Raw genomic sequence first — 17,224 nt, 5'->3', positions numbered from 1 at the left:
ACGTGCAGCAACACGGAGTTAAAGCATAATTAAAACACAGGAACCAACTCCGGGAGGATGGTAAAGCCCAAGTGGCGACTACTGGATTCCCTTAGGGGATAAAGTGGGAGGCTTGGAGAGCAACCATCCTACAAGGATGCTGACAAACACGCACACGCGCACACACACACAGACACGAATACACAGGCAGACAGACACGTGCACACACACAGAGACATACACAGAGATAGACAGACATGCACACACAGGCAGACAGACACGTACACACAGAGAGACACACACACAGAGACACACAGACAGACACACACACAGACAGACACGCACGTACAGACAGACAGACAGACAGACACACACATGCTTCAGTGACAAAGAAAGAAAGATCACTCACTAAACAGAACAGGGGAGAGTTCAGAGGTCATTCTGGAAGTGCTCCTGACTGGAAAGTGCTGTATTCCCAGAATAACCCAGCGAATGGGAACCTGAGGTTAAGATAGAGAGCCGGGAAATTTTCTCTTACACTCTTAAGTACCAGGTAACTTATGAGGGGGGCAGGGAGACAAATATGCACCCTCAAAGAGGAGAAACTGAGTTCAAAGAAAGAGGGGACACCTGAGCTTCAAACAGCGTAATCAGCATAGGACATCCCACCGACAACATGTGCATTCCAGACAGAAGTCTCGTGGTCTGTACAACAGACTGGTGCTAGGCAAATTCTCTTTTCTTGGAATCTGACATTCACAGTAACAAGCCATTTCAAACAGACCCCTGTGAGTCAGGGGCAAGGGACCCTTACAGGCCTGTCCTTTTCTGCATAGCTCACTCTGAAGCCTCAGAACTACGCAGAGTTCTACATGGAAGGAACACCACTGGACCGAGTGACTCATCAGCTTCCCAGGAGTGGACAAGTAGTGTGTGAGGACCAAGATTTGATGCCGGGTGGTGCTGGTAGCGAGGGGTGTATGTGGGGGGATGAGGGGTTGGGGATGAGGGCCAGGGGAGGGGAAGGAGACCCCTAGGAGGCTAGAGGGCTAAAGAGACTGGAAGATACGATGGGCTTTATCCATGCTAGGTAGGCAGCTGCCCGCAGGCACTTAGGCATATAGGGACAGACACCAGCCACACTCAGGCAGATACAGGCCCAGGCACAAAGTTAAACCTGCATAGGGGCTACATGAAGGTAGGCACACAGACCTATAGACAGACACATACAGGCAGGCTCGTGAAAGCAAAGACAAAAGGGAAGTCCTCATATTTACACAGAATGACACAAAAGTGACATTCTGCTAAAAAAAGAGTTACAGAGCAGATGAGGTCATCACTTACTTTTGGGTTCCCTGGACATCTGTTGCCAGCCATTTTGTGCTGACTCACAGTCTCTCAGATGCCTGGCACTAGCTATCGTGGTCCATGGTGGCTACCCACATCATACCATGTTGTCTAAAATAAACTGGACTGGATAGTTCTTTGTGCCCAACACAGGAGCAAATGCTTAATGGTACTAGGGTGAGTGTCAGGAGAAAGTGTCAGTCCCACTGACTGAGAGACTCCTCCAGTTAAAATACTCACTGTGTGGCCCATAAACCAGACTGGGTATGTGACAAACAACGAACAGATAAATGTAGGAAGTACACACCACCACAAGGGTTCTGCTCCCAGCTGAGGCCCATCCATCCACACACACCCAGAGAAGGGGCAGTGAGATGCTACAGAGAGATGGGATCACCATCTGCAGTCAAACAAGTGACTGCATCAAGGTGCTGTGTACTAGCTTCCAGGTATGCGACCACAGATCCAGTTTGTATCCACACACAGCTGGCTACACAGGGACAATCTGCACTTGTGTTCATACAAATCACACAAAGACTATTTTTTCCCATGTTGAAGCTTAAGCTCAATGCCCTAAACATGTATTCTGAGGATCTGACTTAACCACTAATGTATAGCTCCAACCTAGTGGGAAGGATGGATATTGGAATATTTCAAATGACATAGATAATCAACAAACCCAATCAATACGTAATCCCAGATGTACAAGTCCCCTTGCAGAAACATAAGAGACTTGAAAAATCAAAGCAACATGACTCCTCCAAAAATGACCAGTTCTATAGCCATGGATTCCAGTGGAAGTAAATAAGACAAAGAATTTAAAAAGACTATTTATAAGAATGACCAACAACACTAAACGACACAAGTACACTTCTGAATAAATTTAAGGAGACAGCAAAGAAACAGCTGGATGAAAAAGGAAGTCAATACAGAATAGGAAAGAGAACTCAATGCAGAAATGATGAAAAATAATAAATTGAAATTTGGAAATGAAGATCTCAGTAAGTCAAACAACAACACACCCTCAGTAGAAAGCCTTAGCAATAAGGCAGGTAGAAGAGCTGGAATTAAACTCACAAAGCCACAGGCATGTGAAGTTTGACAAAGATGCCAGAAACATACATCAGATAAACACAGCCTCTTGAGTAAGCAGTGCTGGGAAAACTGTGTATCACATACAGAACAAGGAAACTAGGTCCTCATCTCTCCTTTCTTACAGTGTATGCGCATCAAGTAAAAATGGAAGGAAGAATTTAACGTAAGAAATTCCAAGAGACAGTTAGTTTAAGACACAGAGAAAGCACTTCAAAATGGCAGTAAATGTTCTGTGCAAAGAATCCCAAGAACTGATGAATGGGATTGCTCAAAACGAAAAAGCTTCTGTACAGCAAAGGAAGCAACAAGGGACAACCTCACAGGGAACCTTTGCTGAGCGTACATTTAACAGAAGGTTAATACCTAGAATATAATAAGGACGCTAAATATTGAAGAATGGAACAACCCAGTCAATAAAGGGGCTAAAGAACAGATGGTTCTCAAAAGATGAAGAATAATTGGCCAACAAACACATGACACATATATGGGATCCTTAGGCATCAGAAAAAGGCGACCCCAACACTCATGAAGGTCAGGAGTTCAAGGCCAGCCTGAAACATACTGGATAAACACAGCCTCTTTAGGGGGGCTGGGAAAACTGGATAGCACATACAGAATAAGGACATTAGGTTCTCCCCCTCCCCCACCAGAAAAAAGGAGGAAAAAAATAAAAGCATCAATGAAATAACCATTGAGATTATATCTCACCCTCATTGAGGAGAGCCATTGTTACGGGGAGGGCATGGCTCATGAGGTCACCTCTAACTTTATGGACAGTTGGCTTTTAGGGCAAGAGTTAGTTTTTTTGGGGGGGTGGGGGTGGGGAGTGGCCTCTGGTAGGTCAACCACTCTCCAGTGGATGACTGCGCCATGAGTGTGTGTGTATACACACACACATACATACCCACACACCCACACACTCACACACACATACACACATATATGGGCAGCACAAATTTGACTCTGTGGGTTATTTAAAACAAACAAACAAACAAACAACAACAAAACCAGAAAGTAAGGCCACGAAGTTTGGTGTGGTCAGGGAGACAGGAGTAGGCCTTGAAGGCGCTGAGGTGGATATCATGAAAGGGCTTGTCTAAAATTCTCAAAGAATTAATAAAGACTGAAAAGAGAATAGTTGTTAAGAAAATGAATGTTAATAAAGTGCTGGTGAAGGTGGATGGAAGAGAACCCTGGTTCCCTTGCTGGTATGGAAATAAGTATGGTGGGTGCTCAGACACTGGAGCCAGCACTACCCTCTGACCCAGCTGCTCCACAGGTGGCTATGTACCCGAAAGGCTCCCGGTCACATACTGGAAAGACATGTGCACATCCATATTTATTACATCAGTTAACAACAGTCAAGCTATGGAAACATCTTAAATGTCTGTTAGCAAATAAAGAGGGAGAGAAGATGTTTTCTGTACACGCAACGGAGTTTCATTCAGCCACAGAGAGCAAAGTTATGGTGTTTGCTAGAAAACGGGTGCACTGGGAGACCGCCACGTTAAATGAAGCAAGCCAGACGCAGACAAATTGTATGTGTTCTCTCGTTTGTGGTGTGCAAGTTGTATATAGACACATGAATCCGTTAAATCCGTATGAAATGAAAGCAGAAAGGAAGGAGAGTCGTGGAGGGTACTGAGGGATCAGGGAAACAGACACGATCTCCCTGAAATTATAAAACCATCACATGTACAACGAAGATGGACAAATATAAAAAACAAACAAAGCACAAAATACCCACCCTACATTACTGGTTCTAATTAAAAAGTTCACACGATCAGCTCTGGAAAAGTACTATGAAAGCATCCGACAGAGGTAGAGAGGTGGCGCCATGTTCCTGGGCACTTGCTGTTCCTGCAGAAGACCCTGGTTCGGTTCTCAGCATTCACATAATGGCTCATAACCAACACCTCTTCTGGTATCTTCTGGCACATGGCATGCTCATCGTGCACATACATACATACATACATACATACATGCAGAAATGCTTCCACACGTAAACTAAGTAAGTGTTTTATAAAAGTATTTGACAAAGTCAGCGTAAGGCAGTTGAGTACCTAGCTAGGCCTGGTGGCTCACACCTGTAACCTTAGCACTCAGGAGGCTGAGTCGGGAGGATAGGTGTGAGTTTAAAGTTGGTCTGAGTTACATATAAATTCTAGGCTAATCTGGGTTACAGAGTGAGACCCTATGTCAAAAAACCTAAAAGAAACAGGCGGTGGTGGTGCATGACTTTAATCCCACCACGCAGGAGGCAGAAGCTGGTGGATCTCTGAGTTGAAGGCAAAACCTGATCTACAGAGCAAGTTCCAGGTTAGCCAGGTCTACACAAAGAAACCCTGTCTTAAAAAACAGACAGACAGACAGACAGACAGACAGACAGACAGACAGACAGCCCAACCAATTCCCCCCAAACTTAAAACAACACAAAAAGATTCAGCAACCAACAGTTCCTTCAGTGTGCTAGGAGAGCAGGGAAAAACTATGAGAACAGTGCCCCGCTGTGGTTTAATGTGGTACTACACCAAACAACAATGGTCAAAACCCCTTCTCTGTTTGGACTACATTTTTATCCCCTATTACAAAATAATCAGGAAAACTTGATCTTTGCACATATACAGAAACTTAATATTTTTGTTTTTATTAACAAAAATGTAAAAAGCAAGGCTGTCAGCAACAGCCACAGTCATGTCTTGCTTAGCAAAAAAAAAAAAAAAAAAAAAAAAAAAAACAAACAGTAATGCTGCCCTGTTTAAAACCAGCTCTCTGGGCAGTGAGGGGAGAGCACTCATTTGGAGCATTTGCTTGTGTCTGTGTCAAACAGTAACAGCAGCAACACGTTTGTTGCAGTCTTTGGAATATGCTAAAGCCCACTGGATTATGAACTTTAGAGGGTTGAACACTATGCATGTGAATTAAATATTTTGGTTTTTTTGTTGTTTTGTCTTTATTGTTTTTCTTCAAGACAGAGTTTCTCTGTGTAGCCTGGCTGTTCTGGAACTTGCTCTGTAGACCAGGCTAGCCTCGGACTCACAGAGGTCCACCTGCCTCTGCCTCCTGAGTACCACCACTGCTGGGCAATTGAACATGTTAATTAAACCACAGGAAAATTTCTTTTTCTTTTATTCTAAAACAGGTTTCTTTGTGTAGCCTTGGCTGTTTTAAAACTAGGCCTGTAGACCAGACCAGGCTGGCCTCGAACTCACAGAGATCTGCCTGCCTCTGCCTCCCAAGTGTTGGGATTAAAGGTTTGTGCTATCACTGCTTGGTCTGAACTGCTTGTTTTTAAAATCCCCAATAAAATATGTATTAGTCATTGAAACTGTCAAGATAATGAAAAAACAAGGAAAGTCTATGAAACTGTCATATGTAAGAGGAACTTAAGGACACAGGGCCGAAAGATGCTGTGTGGGCCCTGGAGAGGACCACAGAATAGCTAAAAGGACATTAGGGAAACTGAGGAGATTGGAATAAAGTAGGAGCCTATGTTAATGATAGTTATGCATTAATGTTAGTTCATAGCTGTGACAAATGTACTACTCCAAGGTAAAAACACTACCAACAGTGGAACTGAGTCACTGTAGCTATGTTGCTAACAATTAAATGACTATTTCAAAATAGCTACAAGACAGGACTTTAATTACTTCTAGCATGAAAAAAATGATGTATGTCTGAGTGATGGACATGTCTAATCACTGCACACTGTATACATGGATTGAAACATCATACTATACCCAATGGATGTGTCTAACAGCTCTGTGCCAATTAAAAATTAAAAAACAATAGATCCCAGGCGCTTTGGAAGGCCTACTTGAGAATTCAGAAAGTAGAGAGTGTTTCCAGTGCCACAGTTCAGCAGGAATACACTACTGCACAGAGGGTGACTGTGACTAATGGCATTGCAACAGATGATTTTAAACAGCTAGAAAAGACTATGTTAGCATTCTTACCACCAAGGAAAGATGGATGGATGTGGTGCTGAACATCCTAAGTACCCTGGCCTGATCAACACACAAAGTATTTATATATCAAAATATCATGCTGTACCCAGAAATGTGGGCAGTACACATCAGCTAAAAAGCAAAACAGGAGTACATGTGCCCCCGCCCCAGGGCTTGCCATGCCCCTACCTTTGAAGACATGATGTTCTTAACTTCCTCATCTGCTGCACAGTGTGTCCCAGCCAGGTCCGGGTTGCTGCTGCTCATCACACGGGCCTGCATCAGCTTTGAACTGACTGCAGCGGCAGATGTGCGTCCATATGTGTGGTATCGGGGGTCGGGGACTACAGCAGTGGGGCCACCTGTACCCGGGCAGCCAGAGACATGTCAACAGACAGGGCAGACTCAGTTACAGAGCTCAAGAAAGAGACCCACTGAGGGAGGAGTGGCAGAATGTAAACCTACCAGATGGGGCCTTGGGAAGAAGACTCACTATTCTGCAGCTGTGAGGGGCAGGGAGGCAGTGTTGGGTGAAGCGGGCAGGGTCTGAGGTGGTGGGGATGGGGGAGGTCTGTAGGGGGACTGGACACACATGCCTGGTACCAGTCTGTCACCAGTTGCCAGAGTTTCTGAATTCTCAAGGAAAACAAGAAACACGAATATTTTTGTTTGATCAATATTTGAATGATGAAATCTAAGTCTCGGAGGAAGGTTGCTCAGACTTGAGTCATCCACAAACATCTTTTGAGGGTGGAAACATGCAGTATTTCAAAGTGAGTCCAACTGTGGTTTAAAAACTGGACTGAAATTATAGATTTATGAAAAATACGACTGCAGAGACTAAAAAGGTGGCAAATTTATTTGGATGCGGGATTTCTAAAAGTCTACTAATGATGTTTTTATATATCAGGCTACCCAGGCAATATGGTTTATAGACTATGCAAATAACTAAGAAGAATAGTGAAATGAATTATTATGAACTTAGCTCAGGAGAGTGAGAACTTTTTTATGTAATGAAAAGTTTAGGGACTTTTTATGGCGTCGCTGCTGTGAGATAGATACTGTTTTCTTCGCTGTTATTCTAGAATCTTACAGTCGACTGTGCGCCATCTTTAAAAGCAGATCCTCAGGTGGATCATAAATTGGCAGTAGGGTAAAGGTCACTGAAAAGTGACCAACTGGGCAGACTCAGTACAACATAAAATAGGGAGGGAGAAGCATCTAGAAACTTTTAATTTCAGCACTTAAATAAGTTTTACTCTGAAAACCAAAACTGAACCTTTAATGCCATGGCAGTGGTCTGAGGTGGTACCCTGCCAGATACCTGCCCCCCGCCAGAAAGCACTACCTGACTTGGGTACACCCCTCTAGGAAGCACCACCTGACTTGGGTGCACCCCCCAGGAAGCACCACCTGACTTGGGTGCACCCCCCCCAGGAAGAACTACCTGACTTGGGTGCATACCCCCCAGGAAGCACTACCTGACTTGGGTGCACCCCCCCAGGAAGCACTACCTGACTTGGATGTACCCCCTCACCCCCCAGGAAGTACTACCTGACTTGGGTGCCTCCCTGTTCAGCTCAGGCAGCCGGAACACATAGTGCACATAGGAGGCCAGCAGGCAGTTCCTCCCGTGCTGGTCCTTTCTCAGGTCCTTGCTGTTGTGCAGGCTATTGGCAATGGCCACCACAGACTCGAAGGCAAACTGGGAGAAGTTTGCTGAAGAGCCAAGAAGAAAAAAGAGAAACTGCGGTAGATGTTCTCAGGCTAGTGACAGTACATCTTGATCACTGACCACCTTAGCCAGGCAAAAGAAACACCATGTTCCAGTCAGATCCAGTATTCCTGATCTGCTCACCACAAACATGTTCCCTCTGTGTAGCTCAAGCTGGCCTAGAACTCACTGCAATCCCCCTGCTTCAGCTAGAATTACAGGCATGGCAGCACAGCCTACCATGCTTGGCTCATATCTCCTTTTTCTCTCTCCACTGCAAACAGCAGTTTCCCATAGCCAGGACATGTCTATGTCCTTATGCCACTACTCTCTAAACTCAGCTGAAAACTGGCTGTTTCTCCAGACTGACATTATCAGCATCACCTTGGGCTTGAGCCTTTGGCCCTACCCCAGACCAGCTGAGCCAGAATCTGCATTTCAACAGGATGCCCAACAGATGTGAGAGCAATGCATAACACATTTTTAAAACATAAAGACAGGTTATGTCATCCCCCACAGCAGGCCCATGCAAACCGTCTGTACCCTATTGGTTTGGTGCTCTCAGCCCATCATAATTTGGCTTTAGCCAACTTTGTGCCTGTTTCTGCTCAGGTTCAACTATCCTAGTGAGGTAGCCATCAGATTATCCCATTCTGTGATCTTTCCTCCTTCCTGACTTTGCTCATGCTGTCTTCCTCACCTGGAGTGCCTTCCTTACTTCTTGCTATAAAATTACACTGACCACAAAGTCAGACCACCCCTTCCATGCTCAGTCTCCTGCATGAAGCCCGCAATACCCTGCAGTGACAGGAATTGAAACTGTATCATTTTGTAGCTATGCCCGGTGGTAAATATAGCAGCCTCCCTGTGAAGGCTGGAAACCATCCCCAGGCCGAGTGCATTTTTCACAATTGTCTGTGCCTTGTCCTCCCCATACTGTGCCTTCCACAGGACTAGACAGAGCAGAAGCAGGTGCCAAATAAATGGATGCAGACTAAGTCCTTCATTGTCTGCATGTGCACATTTGTGTGCGTATGTTCCTGTGTGCATGTGTATGTATGCAGAGGCCAGATGCTGGCAGCAGATGTCTCCCTCAACTGTTTCTCCACCTCATTGTTTTAATACAGGCCTGAACTTGTCAGGTAGGCTATGATGGCTGGCCAGTGAGCCCCAGGCATCACCAGCAAGTACCTGAACTACAGCTCCACCCCACAAAAATCCTATTTAAAAACGTGTGTGTGTGTGTGTGTGTGTGTGTGTGTGTGTGTGTGTGTGCGCGCCATGGGGAAAATCTGGAGTTAAGACAATAACTTATGGGAGTCAGTACTCTCTTTCTACCATGTGGACCTCAAGCATCTGATTACATCATCAATCAGTCTTGGAGACAGGCACCTTTATTTGCTGAGCCATCGCGTTAGCCCTAAGAACCCATTTTAATGTTCTTTCTAACCCCCCCCCCCACACCATTCCCCTTCTTCTCTTTCAAAAAAACTTTTTTTTTTTTACTTTTATTTTTTTTTTTTTTTTTTTTTTTTTTTTTTTGGTGTATACGAGTGTTTTGCCTGCATGTATGCGTATGTACCATGTCAATGCAGTGCCTGTCGGGGTCAAAAGAGGGCATTGGATTCCTTTAAAATGGACATACACATAGTGTGACCGGTGTGGGTTCTGGGAACTGAACCTGGGCCTTTTGCAAGAGCAACAAGTGCTTTCAACGACGTATCCATCCCTCTAGCCCTTCTTCCTTCCTTTTTTAAACATGTGGGGAGTCTGACAAAACAGTACTGGACCTGTCTTCATGTCAAATGTTGAAGAAGGTGCTCCCAGTCTTAGTTGGTTTGTGAATAGCCATGATTCATTAGGCAAAGCATATCTGCTAGCCTGCCAACCTGCCAGCCTGCCAGCCTGTCTGCCTGCCTGCTGCCTGCCTGCTGCCTGCCTGCTGCCTGCCTGCTGCCTGCCTGCTGCCTGCCTGCCTGCCTGCCTGCTGCCTGCCTGCTGCCTGCCTGCCTGCCTGCTGCCTGCCTGCCTGCCTGCCTGCTGCCTGCCTGCCTGCCTGCCTGCTGCCTGCCTGCCTGCTGCCTGCCTGCCTGCCTGCCTGCCTGCTGCCTGCCTGCCTGCCTGCCTGCTGCCTGCCTGCCTGCCTGCTGCCTGCTGCCTGCTGCCTGCTGCCTGCTGCCTGCTGCCTGCTGCCTGCTGCCTGCTGCCTGCTGCCTGCTGCCTGCTGCCTGCTGCCTGCTGCCTGCTGCCTGCTGCCTGCTGCCTCTTCCCTACCCACAGGCCTCTACCTGTTTGGCCAGCAATGACCATGGGCTGCACGGAGAGCTGGAAAAGCTTATCCAGCACCAGGTGGAGGAAGAGCACAAGGGGCTCCAGGCGGGAGGAGTTGAGGCAGATGATGCTGAGCTTCAGCTCATGCTCCAGTGTGTTCTCTGTGATCTTCTGGTCCAGCACACGGATAGGGAAGGTCACCTGGCTCTCCAGGGAGTGGCAAAGGGTGAAGAACTTCTCCAGGTGGTTATCCTGGGAAGGCAGAAGGTAGAAGACTTTCAGGAGGTGCTATTCTTTCAACATCCACCCAGGAGCTTGGTGTGTAATCCCTTAGTTAGTGCTTTGCATCAGAAGTCAAAGTCCCAGATGCTTCCAGCAAAGGCAATGGACTCATTTGTAGAATGTGGCATACAAAATAGGACCTTTTAATAACTATTAATCAAAGAAACAATAAAGCAGGCTCTAACTCATGCTGTAGGAAGTTGGTGTACTAGGTATCACACTGTCAAGAAAGGGCACAAAGCAGATGAATAACCCCAACCGTGGCAGGCCTTGATGTCCCTTACCTGCGTGTGAACGGAAGAAACAGCTTGCACTTCAATATTAAATACCCCCTTATGGCCCTCGGCCCACTTAATGGGAGGATTCTGTACAGGGACTTTCTGTGTTAGAGAAAGAGAAAGAAAAGATTAGCAATGCAATTTCCCTTTCCAATTGTTAGCAAGCAGTACAAGCAACATGTCAGGAACGTCGAGGCTCTACAGATGGGGATCTTCCATAGCTAGACTTGGGAGTCAAAGGCCTTTGTCTCAAGTTCAAGTCTACAGCAAACTAGTTATTTTCATACTGGGAAGTCAAGCACATACACCGGGGATGGGGTGGGGCCTTAGCATTTGTTCAAACGACGGAAGAGTTAGCTGGGTGATCTAACGCCGAATTCAACACTGATGGTCTTTGACGCTAGGAATGTAATCAAGTGAGCTTCCTATCAATCAGAGATATCAGGACAGAGACTGGGAGTTTGAATAGGTTTGAATGCCAGAAATTATTTCCCTTTTAGCAAAGTGTTTCCAAGTGGCAGTCCTGCTCGGACCCTGCTCGCTCATTATGCTTTCTCCACTTCATTTACCACCGAGACCTACTCCTTAGGCCTTAGAAACAACTCCTTGTCTCAAGCTCCCATTGGTATTATGTTCCTTTAGAGAGATGAGACGGAGCAAAGAGAGCCTAGCATGGGTGTTGCGCCTCTTTTGTCATAATGGCAGGAAGCATGCTCTGCTTGCATGGCTAGGCCAAGGGGGCAGCGATGGATGTCTCTGAACAGCACAGCTGCAGCCCAAGCTCACAGGGCTGTACTTGGCCCATAGGGTATGGGCCTGTTGTGTATTGCTTGCTAATGTTTAAAAGTCAGCAAAGTTCATATAACAGGCTCATTTCTAACTTGAGAGCTGGAAGATCCAACAACAACTGCCTTGTCTCCCAACATGGTACCAGTCTGAGGAGCAGAGGCAGCCACAGCCTTTAGAACCTGTGCACAAACCCCAGGACAAAACATTCCATCAGGACCAGCCTCACTTACGTGCCCTGCTGGATTCCTGTAGACACTGCAGTTTGCATTTGTGATCTAGAGTAGTGACATCCAATAGAAAGCCAATGGGAATCAACATTACCATTTCATTTGAGAGAGAGGGCTATAAAGAGAGAGTGTGCATGTGTATATGCACGTAGAGAGGCCTGAGAATAACTTTAGGGAGTTGGGTCTCTCCTTCTACCATGTGAATCCTGGAGATCAAGATCAAACTCAGGTCATCAGACTTGGTGGTGAGCACCCTCACCCACTGAGCAACCTCACTGGCCTCAAACATTTTAAATTGTTGGGAGGCCACATTCAAGAACATTGAGGGCAGGCTGGAGAGATGGGCCAGTGGTTAAGAACACTGACTGCTCTTCTAGAGGTTCTGAGTTCAATTCCCAGCAACCACATGGTGGCTCACAACCATCTGTAATGGGATCTGATGTCCTCTTGTGTGTGTCTGAAGACAGCTACAGTGTACTTATATAAATAAAAATACATAAACAATATAAAAAAGGGCATTGAGAACAATTTCAGCAGGCTATTCTATTTAACACAGTATGGACTAACCATTTCCTCAATGACAAGTCAATATAAATTATTAATAAAAATTCTATTTTTCAACAACAAGTCTTTGAAATTCAGCCCATATATTACTCTGACAGCTCTTGAGTCAGAACTAGCCCATTTAAGATCTCTCTAGCCATGTCTACTGCTGTATTTGACAGGGAACAGAAACGAGAGGGGCTGAGGGTGAATCTACAGGTAGGAAAAAGAAACTAATATTGATGTTAATACTATTTACTGCCTGACAAGCACCGTCTCAATTAATGTCCACTGCACTTTCTAGTCAGATATGGACTTCAAGTTCATCTTTGAGGATCAGAGGATAAGTACTGTATCACGGGCCTTGCACTGTTTGCAAGCAATGTGACCACACTCATACAGTTGGAGAGTGGAAGACTGGTATTTAGGAATTGAATTTGCCTTCAAACTCAGGTTTAGACTGGTGTGGTGGTGCATACTTATAGGGAGGCAGAGGCAGGAGGATCAGGAGTTCATAGCCATTCTTGGCTACTTGGTGAATTTGTGGATAGCCTGGGCTATATGAGGTCCTGTCTTAAAAGACATTTAAAAAAACATTCAACAAAGCAACAACAAAACCTCAGGTTTTATCCGTGCTTTAAAACACACACACACACACACACACACACACACACACACACACACACACACACACACACGAGTTCTATCAAATTGGAATGTGAAGCTTAAAATTGAAAATCAGTTTTGTTTTTTTGTTTGTATGTGTTTGTGTGTCTGCATGTATGTGTGTGTGTGTGTGTGTGTTTCCTGTTTGTTTTTGTTTTTTAACAATGGCTCACTAGACCTTAGACTCAGTGATCTTCCTGCCTCAGCTTCACTCAGACTGGGATTATAGCATGCACCACCTTGCTTGGCTCTGGAAAGGCTGTTGTGAGAATTACTGCAAGACACTGTATGCAGAGGACATAAAGATGAACTGGAATGTCCCCATCCTTAGGCTAGCCTGTGGTATCAAGGGGAACAGCTTTAGTCTGAAACAGAGGGAAAGGGCCAGCCTGGGAGTATCAGAAAATGGCAGGGAAGAAAGACTTTGAAGGGTCCATCTAAATTCAAGGTCCTGGAAATTTCTTCAAGTTAAAACCCAAAGAATTACAGGAAGAACTATAGGTAGTCCAAGCCCCAGTTCAGACGAGTGTAAAACCACGATCCTCATGGGGAACAGGAAAGGTGGTCATGGAATGGAGAAAGGGTGATATTCAGAATTACATTACATTTTAAGGTCCTCTGATATTATTGTGACAGAGTCCTATCTTCAAGATACATGATAAAATATTTATGAGTAAGATGATCTGCTTAAAACGAATCCCCACTGTTGTCGACCTCTACTCATGTGTGGAGAGATGTGATGCTGAGCGAGAGCCACGGGCAAAGGAACAGCCAGGACAGGAAGGGCACTGGCTCTGGCACTGGCATCTTTACAGTCCGTCCACCTGGCTGTGACCACTGGCCCACAAGAGGAACTGCTGATACAGGCCTGGACACACTCTGAAAGATTCCTGGCAAGTGTGGTGTCTATCACAAGTGGGCTCAACCTGCTTCCTCATCTATAGACCCTGTGCAGTGCAGATAATTCCGTGCAGCACTGTCTCAGGGGCACGTTGCACCTACAGAACATTCTGGTGTGGTGACGTCTAAATGAGTAAGCTATTGTCCCATCCTGTCAGAACAATGTGCTCTCAGAAGACACAGGGTGCTTGCAGATGACAGCCCTGGAGAACCTAGCGAGTAACGTCCTCAGGAATGGGAAGTGGGTGTGGGAGAGTGATCTCAGACCACAGCTGGACGGGAAGCAGCTGCTAGACCGCGCCGGTTACCTCGGCCGAATGCATGGAGTAGTTGGGTGGTAGTTTTTCCAAGGCAACTGGTAGACAGTAGGATCCGGTTTGAAGACGTTCATTTAAGAGAATCGGCAGCCACTGAAACAGATGGTGTCGAGAGCAGAGTGAATTTTATAGCTGCACACAACTCGGGCAATTTATCTAGCTCACAGCCATCAAACAAAACTAAACAATGATTAGATATTGACCGGGTCTCCTTCTGGCAGCAGTTTCGGTCCCGTTCTTTGCACTGTAAATTCCCTGAGCATTCCTGAGATGGTAATGGCAATGATTTGCTGCCTTCTGGGCCCACGGAGTAGCATTTTTTTCTTTATGGCCGCTGTCGGCTCCTGTCTGAATATCAACGTTCATTTACCTTTCATGGTTTTTTTTTTTTTTTTTAAATAACTTTTTTTCCCCCTGAAGAGCTAATTCTACATGTGAAGCACTTACATTAAATTTGGAAATAACAGATATTGTAATGGTTCTTTTCTTGAACATTCTCTAAAGATTTACCACCCACCAGCTTTCCATGGGAGGAGCCTGTCACTCTCTAAGCAAGCTGTTTCTACTCTCTGCTGTAATGTGCACCAGCACATTTTGCAGCTCCTGACAGGAGAGAAGCAAGTGAGCAGACTGCACACAGTCTCTGCAGGGACCTTGGCCGGTACACACCAGCAACTACAGGGGGAAGCAGCAAGTTGAAAGCAACTCACCGAGTACCCCAGAAGGCTTTCTCCCGAGGCGCCTTGCTTCTGCTGACAGCTGATGTGGTAGAAGGTGAAGAGGAGATGGTGATTTACCGTGAGCCTCGCAGGGAGCTTAATTTTCACTTCTTCATAAAAGTCAGGAGACCTGTATCAAAAGCACATTGTACGTGGATCACTTTCAGCAGAAGGATGAGTCCTGGGTACAAGGCGGAGCCCCAGCTGCCTGCCGGCCCTTCGCTCCCACGTGCCTGCATGCCGTGGGCCCTTTTATTTCACATTATCCCCATCCTTAGCTATAAGGCCTTGTGGCCACGCTGATACTATGAGAAACATTCCACCTACATAAAACTGTCAAGGCTTTGTTAGACAGAAGGGAAACTACATGATGGAGAAACACAAGTCAATCTGGAAAGAGGATGAGATTCTGAGTATGGCTGTGATCTCTTTTCCCATTTCAGCCCCAAGAACAGGCCCGGCTGTGCTAAGGCTTCACAAGTCACCCACTTAGTCCCCTTGACAAGCCTAGCCAAGCTCACATGAAGCCCCTAAAGAAGTCTGGTTATCAGGCCATGGTGAAAACCGAAGCCACGTCCCTCCTCTCCTGTGATGTGTAAACGAGGTTAGATAGTCAGTCCCGTGACTCACTTTACTGACATAATTGAATATGCCATTCTTCCTTTGGTTAGCAGATGACAAGATGATCAAAGAGAGTTGGGCCATGTTTCTGGCCCTCTGGATCTCAGACCAAGTGAGAAAATACTCTTCTTTATTTAACACTATAAAAGTGTCCCTATCATCATTTTGTAAATAGTCAGAATTGTATGAGATTCTGGAAGATATTTCCTATTAGAGCCTTATTTATTTATAAAAATTATGCATTGGCAGTACAGAACAGGTATAAACTCCTCTGCTCTGTTACCATGTTGCAAAAACTGTTGGGAAAAGTACTTGTGGAGTTAAAAACCAAAAACCTAGGGGATACTGAAATGGTTGTAGTATATGCTCAGGACTCTGAAATGTACTTACTTATTATGGTATGTAATAGCTGTGTACACTTCCTGCAGAAATTCAGGCCCACTGGACTTCCCAAAGATGACCTGTTTGTCAACATGGAAGAAACCAAGTTAAGAGGGATTTGGGGCTCTATGAATACATGCTACCACACCAACAGGATACTGATCTCCCAGAGATGTAGTTTGTAAGTTAAGGCTAAGTCCTACCACTGGCCCAACCATGTGGACCAGAGTGGGATGAAGGGTAAACTGAGGTTTTAAGGGAATAATGAGTGACCAAGGGCACAGGCTTGTGAGACTGGAAAGTCAGAGGTTTCTTTACTGCCTCTGTGCATGGACATACATGGTGTCACATTCATTCGTTCCCCAGTGAGATGCCAGCATCTTCTCCCCTCCCAGGACAAGGACTTAGCCATGGGGTGACTGTAGACTCCACAACCCTGGCCACCTGTGTACAGGCAGCTCATGGAATCTGCTGCAGCCCTGATGGTCCATGACCTGACTAGTGACTTGCAGCAACTACAGACCAGGCCCAGGGCTTGGTGAGTGCAGAACCGGCTTAGATTTGCCACCAGTGTCCCTTGGCTGAGCATGCTGGCCACACGCAGGATGTGCACATACACACTCAGAAGCCTGAGTGGTGACCTGCTAGGACAGAGAGGACTAGGTGAGTCCTCCAGTCCTCCCTCCTTGCAAGCATCCTCTCTTCCACCTTTCCTGCCCCTGTTGTAAGAGGTCACCTTGCATCAGAGAAGAGATGGGAGAGAGGGAAGACTTTTTAGAAAGTAGATACGTGGGGAAGGAAAAAGTAACTTCCACCAGAAAAGGCTGTGAAAGAAAAAGCCCAAACCTCTCCATCTCCCACTCTGTGTTAGGCATTCTTCCCCATCCCCCATGTGTTGCAGGGGATCAAACCCAGAACTTCCATGCACGCTAAACAAATGTTCTCAGTAGCTACAACCCCAGCTGGATATTAGCTGAATTCCAGGATGTGTGTGACTAGTTATAGCTAACCAGCTGTGTTATTTACTAGCAAATCCTGGTGTCAGGGGCCTCTTAGATGACATTATTCTAGCCTGTATTATTAGTTTATAATCTGGCTCAGGATAAAAGTCCATTTTCAAAAGGTATGCGCCGGTGTGTTTATTATCA

General features: G+C 45.8%; 1 protein-coding gene across 2 annotated transcripts in view; it reads right to left on the bottom strand.

The window, feature by feature from the left end:
• The window catches only part of Dock8 (dedicator of cytokinesis 8), a 192,763-nt gene that overhangs the window by 63,380 nt on the left and 112,159 nt on the right, over positions 1-17,224 (bottom strand). For both annotated transcript variants that reach the window (XM_034504951.3, XM_076918617.1), the window contains 7 exons: positions 16,086-16,156; positions 15,066-15,204; positions 14,347-14,448; positions 10,920-11,015; positions 10,371-10,605; positions 7,923-8,087; positions 6,558-6,730 (listed from right to left, as the gene is read on the bottom strand). In XM_034504951.3, the coding sequence (XP_034360842.1) occupies positions 6,558-6,730; positions 7,923-8,087; positions 10,371-10,605; positions 10,920-11,015; positions 14,347-14,448; positions 15,066-15,204; positions 16,086-16,156 (981 nt within the window). The remainder of the gene's footprint in view (positions 1-6,557; positions 6,731-7,922; positions 8,088-10,370; positions 10,606-10,919; positions 11,016-14,346; positions 14,449-15,065; positions 15,205-16,085; positions 16,157-17,224) is intronic.

The sequence above is a fragment of the Arvicanthis niloticus genome, chromosome 1 (assembly GCF_011762505.2).
Source record: "Arvicanthis niloticus isolate mArvNil1 chromosome 1, mArvNil1.pat.X, whole genome shotgun sequence".
Taxonomy (NCBI): domain Eukaryota; kingdom Metazoa; phylum Chordata; class Mammalia; order Rodentia; family Muridae; genus Arvicanthis; species Arvicanthis niloticus.
The sequence above is the reverse complement of the archived record's forward strand: the minus strand, read 5'-3'. Positions and strand labels throughout refer to the sequence as shown.